This window comes from Tarenaya hassleriana, unplaced genomic scaffold, assembly GCF_000463585.1.
Source record: "Tarenaya hassleriana unplaced genomic scaffold, ASM46358v1 Cleome15, whole genome shotgun sequence".
In the NCBI taxonomy this organism is placed as follows: domain Eukaryota; kingdom Viridiplantae; phylum Streptophyta; class Magnoliopsida; order Brassicales; family Cleomaceae; genus Tarenaya; species Tarenaya hassleriana.
In genome coordinates this window covers 513,787-523,660 of record NW_010964923.1, presented here as the reverse complement: position 1 = coordinate 523,660, position 9,874 = coordinate 513,787, and the positions used below count along the sequence as shown (strand labels likewise).

The window sequence follows — 9,874 nt, the reverse complement described above, 5'->3', positions numbered from 1 at the left end:
CAATCGGATATCGTTCATTAGGAATACATATGAATTCTTAGATGTTATTTTGGTCATAATTTAATATATATATATATATAAACCGGGAAATGTGTATATATAAGGAAGAAAAGGATGATGAACCAATAATAGAATTCGGGAGAGTAGCATATTGCTAGTATACAAAAAATGAAACAGGAAGATGATAGATACAGATCGATACCAAAAAAGATTCAAAAAGGAGACAAGACTTGTAAATTATTTATTTAAATTGAATATGCACACGAGCGAGGGAGTGCTTTTGTAAAAATAAAAAAAAATAAAAAAAAAAATTAGGACCCTCTTTCTATTTTTAACATTTGGAGTTTTGCAGACCAATCAGACATATGATTTGTGTTTCAACTCCATCTGTCTTCTCAATGTTTTCAAAACTATTTTCTTTTTCTCTTTTCCCATTTTGATGATGATGCGGTACCTCCACATATATATATATATACATATATATATATATATACATATATATATATACACACACATGGGCATACCCATGTAAAAGGTAATGAGGGCATATGCTTTTAATTAAAATCATTAAATGTTCTCATAATAAATTAAATTTGTCTGTACAATGTGACAATGTCCTGATTATACATTATGCCCCGATTATAAATTGTTCTCGTTCTTATAAGTATTTTTTGTGATGGGAATGTTGTTTTATTATGGTAAGAAAATAGAGTATAGTACATGTATGTAATGTGTTAGCGAATCGTTCGACGCATGAACCCCAAGCATATTGACCAGTTTCATTCGTTAATTCAAATATAAAAAAGGTAATTATAATGATCAATAACTTAAAAAAAATTAAAACCATTAACCAATTTTCAATAATTTTCAGGCGGAAAAAAATAATATTTTCCTCATTTGATAAAAGACATTATATGATGGGATTAGAGTTGTAAAGCTCCATCGACAAAAGCAACTAAAGGTTCATCTTTTTTTTTCCCATTCTTTATACATTTATGGAAAAAAAAATGCAGATACAATGCATATATGCCCATTGTAAATATCGAAACCGCATGCGGATTAACAAGATTAAACGAACTTAGTTATGCGTAAATCACGCAGAAGTTAATATTCAATTCGTCAAAAGTTAGCATTCAATTCGTATTAATTTTTAAAAAAAGTATGATGCAATGTATGTATATAACTATATATTATATATCTTTATAAAAAAAAACACTATATGTTATGTATTCATGCATGGGATGATGGACATTGACACACCACGTGGATTTGGTCCCACCGTTATGTATGTTATTAAAAGGAAAAAAAAAACAGGCTAATTCATTTCAGCCCACATGGGCTTCACCACTCTTATGTCCATCGCCAAAACATTTGATTCTTATCCACATGGGTCTCCCACTTAATTATATATAAAGTTTTTTTTTTTTATACATTGAGAACCCGTGACTACCTATCCTTACAAACGAAGATGAACTGGTCACCACCTACGCCTAACAGTTTTTATGGACCTCAGTCCGCCGGACCTGGCCACCAGGTACGCCTAACGTTCGGGTCGTAGTTGGATTTAGGCGTCTGCGGGTCAAACTCCAAGTCCACGCGCACGAACCTGCAACATACGCGTAAGAGGTAAATCATCCCGTTATGACAGATTGGCAGGCGAAAAAGTTAAGGTTATTGTTCATACGAGATACATCTTATATATATATAGATTGGAAAAAAGTAAAAAAGGTTTTTAAAAAGATTCAGTTTAATAGATTAGTTAAATACTATTTATGATTAAAAAAAATTAAAACTTACATTTTGGTGAGGCTAAAAATATTTAGCATCTAGATATAATGTGTTGAGGTTATAGTAAAATCAATTCAGTACAAATACAAAGGAAAATATATATGTTCAAATTTTATTTATATAAATGTTGATGTAATGCAAATAATACACAAGGAAAAAAATGAGAATTTATATATCTATGTCTATATGTGCGTGTGTATATATATGATACTTATCCTGGAAATCCTCCTCTTTTATTAAAGTGAATATAAAACGAACGGCTAGGATCAATGTTTAGAGTGAGATAAGATCTCAACCGTTGATGAGATTAGAAGAGAGAGAGAGGGAGAGACCGCGTCCATAATGGGCGGCTTAAGGTCAATGTCCCACCTCTGTCCCCTTGTACTGGAGACAGCTCTGCCTCTCCCTTGCCCCTTCTGCTTCCGACATTGTCCCTTTCCCTCTCTCTCTCTCTCTCTCTCTCTCTCTCTCTCTCTCTCTCTCTCTTTAAAGCAATTCATTTGCTTATATAACACAAAGTCTTCCATTTCATTTCCCACAAGCAAACTCCTTTCGCATTTCAAGAAAGAAGAGGAAAAACAGGATTGTATCTTCATCTAAACACAGAAACTATCACGAAAAGGGGGCTACAGATTCTTATTCTGAGAAGAAAGAGAACTCGATTCGACTATGGCGTACGAGGAAGTTAACGGTCTTAACCTCAAGGACACGGAGCTGAGACTGGGATTGCCCGGCACAGACGAAAACAGAGAGCGAGACGTTTCTTGCTTCACAAGCAACAAGAGACAGTTTCAGAGCAAAGACGATCAAGATCAAAACCAAGAATCTGCACCTCCTACGAAGTAAGCTGAGATCTGGGTTCTGGTTATTTTTACCTAAAGCCATGTTCTTGATGGGTAATTTCTCCTCTTTCTATACTGATATCGAAATCGATCGATCTTTCTGCAGAACCCAGATCGTGGGTTGGCCGCCGGTGAGATCTTACCGGAAGAACAACGTTCAGGTGAGGAAGAACGAGGAGATTCATGCCGGGATCTACGTGAAAGTGAGCATGGACGGTGCTCCTTACCTTCGAAAGATCGATCTCAAGATGTACAAAAACTATCCTGATCTCCTCGCCGCCTTGGAGGACATGTTCAAGTTCACCATTGGTAAGATTTGTGCTTTTGCTCCAAATACTTCAGAAATTTCCCTATCTTGCTTAGATCTGTATCTCTAACTAGGGGGTTTTACGTTCATGTTTCAGGTGAGTATTCCGAAAGAGAAGGATACAAAGGATCTGGTTTCGTACCGACCTACGAAGACAAAGATGGAGACTGGATGCTTGTTGGAGATGTCCCATGGGACATGTTCTCTTCGTCTTGTAAGAGACTGAGAATTATGAAAGGATCTGAAGCAAGAGGACTAGGCCGCGGTCTCTGAGATTCTTGCAAGAAACATTTCACACGAACAATGATGATGAAGAAGAAGAAGAACACATTCAAGTTCAAGCTCAGGCCAACAGATTCGTTTCTCAGTCCAAAGAGAACTCTTTCAAAGCCCTTGGAGTGGATCTGTCGGAGAAATGATAGTGACCCTTTTGATCGTGATCGGCGATGGCCGGAAATTTCATGTTCCGGCCGACGAGATGGTTCTGATTGTTCTCTTCTATTAGCCCTTTTTTTCAGGAATTTTCAAGAGTTTTTGTAAAAAAAAAGAAGATTATGTATAATATTACAGACAGATATTGTAAATGTATACTTCAAAAACCTGTTTCTGTAAGATCAGTTTTTCATGTTCTTTGGCGAATACAGAACCATCATACACAACTGTACGTGTATTTCCAAGTATTTTTAATTTGGTGTGGCCATTTCGTTATTAACCCAATAAGCGAAGCAAACCGAACCAAATAAGATATAATTGTATTCAAACCGAAATCGACATCAAAACCGAACGGTTATAATTTTTTTAAACTCGAATAAACGAAATCGAACTAAACCGAAAAAAAAAAAATCCGATAATTTCTTTGAAAAAATGATTTTTTTATCGAAATCGAATCGAACCGAACCAAAGTTTATATAAAAATCGAATGGTTATAATTTTTTTATAACCGAAATAATTAAACCGAACTCAAACCGAAACCTGAAATGACCACCACTATTTTTTTACCAATAACAATTAATTAATTAATCAAAAAAGCTCTATTTTGGATTCTCCTGCACATTTCTAAAACATTGCGCTGTACTTTACAACTTTTGAAAATACGGGGGGCTACATGTATAATCTTAAACTTATGGGGGTAAAATAAATATGAAGCAAGTATCAGACATGGGAAGAAGATTTTCGCGCGCAATTATCATCCGTTTGCAGAGACGTCAGAGGAGCCTAGAAAATCCGAGAATCACGCGCTTCGCCATCGCAGAAGAAACACCATCGTCTCTGTAATTATCTCTTCCTGCGATTGACTCACTCATGCACGTTGCGGTTGAAAAATGTTCGCGAATCTCTACTTGGATGGTAGTAGCTTACAGATTCTGTGTTCCACAAAAACCCTACCACCCAATCTAGGTTCACCGATTTCCCCTCTGGAGAAATCTCTGCCGATCAGAAAAAGCAAGCAGAACTACATACTCAGAACCCATGATGGGGAGAAGAGGCACGATGGAGGCAACACGAAACAGGGCGGTTATAGAAATGGAGTTGTTGTCCGCGAATTTCTTGTCGGAAAACCAGGTTTTGTCGAGACCCGAGAGAGCGAACGGGTCGGAAAAGGGAAGGGCGGTGATGGATTTTCTGATAAGGGGATTGGGAATGGTGGATTGAATTGGAGTGGCACGGTTGTGAAAATGCATGCCAAGTGTTCGACGAAAGGCCTGAATTATGGAGGATGTATGCCCGCCATTCTGCAGGCTTTGGATAGCATAGAGGATGTCGAAGAGGCATTGAGCCCATGGGCGGAGAATCTTGGCAACAAGGAGAGGACGATCATATTGAAGGAGCAGACACGGTGGGAGAGAGCGGTGGAAATTTTCGAGTGGTTCAAGAGCAAGGATTGCTACGAACTGAACGTGATTCACTATAACATCATGCTTCGGATTCTTGGCAAAGCACGTAAATGGAAGTATGTGCAGAATTTATGGGACGAAATGGCGATGAAAGGTATCGAGCCGATCAATTCTACGTATGGAACTCTGATTGATGTTTATAGCAAGGGTGGCCTTAAGGTACATGCCCTCTGTTGGCTTGGGAAGATGAGCAAGATCGGTATGCATCCCGATGAAGTCACGACGGGAATTGTTCTCCAGATGTATAAAAAAGCGAGACAGCTTCGAAATGCCGAGGAGTTTTTCAAGAAATGGTCGTGTGGACGTGATCAGGGGACGGGTGTGTTCACTGTGAAACAAAATGCCGAATCAAATGCTTATCTAGGCGCTTATGCTTATAACACGATGATCGACACGTATGGAAAGGCTGGGCAAATAAAAGAGGCATCGGATATGTTTTCAAGGATGCTGATTGAAGGGATTGTTCCGACCACCGTGACTTTTAACACGTTGATTCATATGTATGGGAACAACGGCCAGTTTGGGGAAGTGACGTCTTTGATGAAAACGATGGAAAGGCTTAACTGCTCACCTGATACACGAACCTATAATATCCTTATCTCACTCCACGCGAAGAACAACGACATCCAAAGGGCCGATGGATACTTTAGGGAAATGAAAGATTCTGGCTTTAAACCGGACCTTGTAAGTTACCGAACCCTTCTTTACGCGTTTTCGATAAGGCATATGGTTGAAAAAGCCGAAGAGCTTATCGAGGAGATGGACGATAAAGGTCTAGAGATCGATGAGTATACACAATCCGCTCTGACACGAATGTATATCGAAGCCAGAATGCTTGAGAAGTCATGGTTATGGTTTCAGAGGTTCCATTTCGCTGGAAATATGAGCTCGGAGGGCTATTCAGCCAATATCGATGCATATGGTGAGCGTGGCTATTTGTCGGAGGCGGAGAGAGCGTTTCTCTGCTGCCGAGAATCCAAGAACCGAACGGTTCTCGAGTTCAACGTGATGATCAAAGCGTATGGAATCGGCAGAAGGTACGAAAAGGCATGCGAATTGTTCGAGAGAATGAAGAGTTATGGTGTGCAGCCAGACAAATGTACATACAGTTCTCTCATACAGATACTGGCAAGCGCCGATATGCCTCATAAAGCTCGACCCTTTCTCGAAAAGATGCGACAGACAGGTTTTGTCAGTGATTGCGTGCCTTACTGTGCAGTGATCTCGAGTTTTGTGAAACTGGGTCGGCTCGATATGGCGGAAGAAGTGTACAGAGAGATGATCCGGTTCGATATAAAGCCCGATGTCGTCGTGTATGGAGTCTTGATCAACGCATTTGCAGATAGAGGAGACGTAAGGCCAGCTTTGATGTACGTAGGAGCGATGAAGAAGGCAGGGATTCCTGGGAATTCGATAATATACAATTCCTTGATCAAGCTATACACGAAAGTCGGGTACTTGAAAGAAGCCGAGGAGATTTACAGAATGCTTCGATCGTCCGATGTGTATTCCTCGAACTGTATGATCAATCTGTACAGCGAAAGATCGATGGTCAGAAAAGCCGAAGAGATCTTCGAGTCCATGAAACAGAGAGGGGAAGCGAACGAGTTCACATACGGTAAGATGTTATGTATGTACAAGAGAAACTGTAGGTTCGAGGAAGCGATACAGATTGCAAAGAAAATGAGAGAGCTGAAGATTCTTACCGATCCGCTGAGTTACAATAACATTATTGGATTATACGCCATGGACGGACGATTCAGAGAAGCTGTCGAGACTTTCAGAGAGATGGTTTCCTCCGGGGTTAATCCCGATGAATCGACGTTCAAATCGCTCGGAATGATTCTGATAAAACTCGGGATCTCGAAGAAATCTGTGTGTAAGATCGAGGCAGAGAGGAAAATGGATGGTCGGAGAGGATTAGAGGTATGGATCTCCACTCTCTACTCTGTTGTCGGGATCGATGATAACCACGAAGAAGACGAAGTTTTTTAGGGTTTGTAAGGTTGATCCGCCATTGTTTTCTATCTGAAGCTCCTCTGTATATAGGGTTTAGAAGAGAAGGAACAAATTTGAACCGTTGTAAAGTCTGGAAATTTTTACGCGGGAAAGATTAAGCCAGACTTAAACCTGATTTTCATATATTTAGATACATAATCGAACACCAAAACCAAAGCTACCTTTACAAAAAAAAAGGAATAAGAAAAAACAATTACACGACGTCACTGTGCCATGAGAGGACGATCTCGTCGAGCTCCGACCACCGAGTCTCCTCGTCGTCGTCTCCCACTGCCACCTTCATCTCGGCCACCACCACCTCCGGCGCTATCTCCACCGCCTCCACCACCACCGCCGTTCTCCCCTTCCCCAGCCCCACCGCCGCCGCAGCTAATCCGCCTTTCTTCTTCTCCACCACGAACCCTAATTTTTCCCCTATCTCCTTCACTTTCTCCACAGCCCTGTCCACCGAAACCCTAGCTGTGAATCTCTTCTCCCTCCGTCTTCTCCGTTCGAAGAGCCCTGATAGGTCTAATTCTGAAGAGAGAGAGATTATGTCGAATGCCGTGATTGAATCTATGGTAGATTTTGCTTCCTTTTGCAGGAATGGATCCGATTGGAAGATGCTTCCATGGAAATCTGAGGTTTCTAGAGACTTTTTGAACCAGGATGTTCGCATGACGGTTTCTATGCTCATCCTCGTATCCGGATTCGGATCGAGCATATGGTAGATGATGGATCGGGCTTGTTTCGAGATCCAATTCGGGAAACGGTAATCTCTGCGGTGGATCTTCCTGTACATGGCGACGATGTTGGAGTCATCGAAGGGGACAAATCCGGCGAGGAGGACGAAGAGGATGACGCCGCACGACCACGCGTTAGCCTGCGCGCCGTCATAGCTGTAATACCCCGATTCCCGAATAATTTATTTAAATTAACTTCGGGAATAAAATAGGGTAAGACAAGTCTAAAATATAAGGTGATTGGCATAAGATTCGAACCAAGGGATCAACGGGACTCGAACGCGTCGAAAACGACGAAAAAAAACAGTACAGAACGGACGGACCATGAGGTGGAACGGACGGACCAGAAGGTGGAACGGACGGACTGCCGTTCGCGAAGCGGAACGGACGGTCCCGGAGGTAGAACGGACGGACTGCACGTTCGCGAAGCGGAACGGACGGTCCAACACCAGAACGGACGGGCTGGGGGTTTGGGAAAAAGTCGCCGAAAATTCTGACTTTCTTCCATTTTCGGCCGCGATTTTCTCGCGACACACCGACCCCACGCGTGAACGAACTCCACTCAGACGCAGTGGACGACACCCTCTGGCCCTCCTACCCTATCCGACTTTCTTCCATTTTCGGCCGCGATTTTCTCGCGACACACCGACCCCACGCGTGAACGAACTCCACTCAGACGCAGTGGACGACACCCTCTGGCCCTCCTACCCTATCCGTAGCTCCTATGGCGGCGTTAGAGGTCGATTTAACCGGCTCCAACAGGTGAAGATCACCATTCTGCAACCCAGAACCTGTTCTTCGAAAACAGAGAAAAATAGAGAGATTCAGGGAGATTTGAGGCGGAGCAAGTTCGGGAAATCAAAGTAGGACATCCCAAGGAGGTTCTTGGAAAGTTTCACAACCAAAGACGGCCTGAAGAACACACACGAGCTCGGACAAAAACGCACAGCACTTGAATCCGAGGTGAGTGGTTTGGATTGTGTTTGTGAGATTCTATTTCTCATGATTTATGGTGTAGACTAGTGATTCTGCAAGAGTTAAGCACCTAGGGATGTTAAATATTGAGTGGGTAACAATTAGATCTTAAATCGGATCAGAATTTGGACAAAAATGGCAAAAAATTGGACTGAACTCGTGAAGAAGACGAAGAACTGGGTCCCAGACCGTCCGGTCTACGGACGTAGACCGTCCGTTCTGGGACACAGCAGAACGAACATGTATAAACAAACTGGAACGACTGATCCAGTAGAACCCGGAACATCCGGTCTAGAATATAACGGAGAACGGACGGTCTAGTTAGCTGGACCGCCCGTTCTGGACCTTGTAGAACGGACGGTCCAAAGGAACCCGGACCGTCCGGTCCGTTCTCTTAGAACGGACGGTCTAGGCATTTTTGAATAGTGAAAAATCCCAAAATCGCTGGACCGTTCGGTCCACGTAGCCCCGAATATAGGTTCACGGATTAAGTTGTGGTAAAGGAATTAAAAAGTGATTCAATGGAAAAGTAAGAAACAAGTATGTTAAATGATTATATAAACATGGAATAACAAAAGATAGGATACTTAAACCAAAAGCCTTGTGGGTATCAAGGATTAATCCAAGAGGAAAACTGGGGGTAATAATAAGGAAATAAGATGGTAAATAATTTTGTGTGGATAGATGCATGTGATTGAATGACTAAGGAATCCCGTAATTAGTACCGGTTGACGGCATGAGTCAGTACTAGTACGGGGATGTGTGGATATTGAACCAGTGCCGGTTGACGAACTTGGAGTCAGCACTGGGTGGTGTGTGGTTTCGGTAATAGTACCGGTTGACGAATTGGGAGTCAGTACTATTACCGAAATGGAATACCAGTACCGGTTGACGATGTGGAGTCAGTACTGGTATAGTTGGGTGGACACTTCTGAAACGGTACCGGTTGACGAACTTGGAGTCAGTACCATTAAGAAAATGTGTAGTGAAGCCAGTACCGGTTGACGGCGTGGAGTCAGTACTGGTGGATCTGAGTGGTCGCCTTTATAATAGTACCGGTTGACGAAGTGGAGTCAGTACTATTATAGGGAAGCAGGGTAAAATCTAGTACCGGTAGACGAATTGAGTCAGTACTAGATGATACCGAAAGGAACGGTACCTGATAGTGCCGGTGGACGACTTGAGTCAGTACTATCAGGTATCGGAAAAATGTGTGAAATAATGTTAAAGTGTTAAAAAGATAAATGAGAAAGGATTAAATGGATTAAAAGAATTCTTGTATTGAGAGATTAGTTGGCACCGTTCTCCATGAGAATGGGCTCTCCG

General features: G+C 41.9%; 3 protein-coding genes across 3 annotated transcripts in view; 2 read left to right on the top strand and 1 right to left on the bottom strand.

Moving 5' to 3' along the window:
• The first annotated feature begins 2,310 nt into the window (after positions 1-2,310).
• On the top strand, positions 2,311-3,596 carry LOC104808591 (auxin-responsive protein IAA1). The gene is made up of 3 exons (XM_010534296.2): positions 2,311-2,630; positions 2,737-2,939; positions 3,035-3,596. The coding sequence occupies exons 1-3, from the start codon at positions 2,458-2,460 to the stop codon at positions 3,208-3,210; spliced, it is 552 nt and encodes a 183-aa protein (XP_010532598.1). The 5' UTR covers positions 2,311-2,457; the 3' UTR covers positions 3,211-3,596.
• Positions 3,597-4,121: 525 nt separating this feature from the next.
• On the top strand, positions 4,122-7,027 carry LOC104808589 (pentatricopeptide repeat-containing protein At3g23020). The gene has a single exon (XM_010534294.1). The coding sequence runs from the start codon at positions 4,260-4,262 to the stop codon at positions 6,825-6,827; it is 2,568 nt and encodes an 855-aa protein (XP_010532596.1). The 5' UTR covers positions 4,122-4,259; the 3' UTR covers positions 6,828-7,027.
• LOC104808590 (CBL-interacting serine/threonine-protein kinase 7-like) overlaps positions 6,954-9,874 on the bottom strand; it is a 3,953-nt gene continuing 1,032 nt past the window's right edge. Inside the window, exon 2 of the mRNA XM_010534295.1 lies at positions 6,954-7,729. Within this exon, the coding sequence (XP_010532597.1) occupies positions 7,045-7,729 (685 nt within the window). The 3' untranslated portion in view covers positions 6,954-7,044. The remainder of the gene's footprint in view (positions 7,730-9,874) is intronic.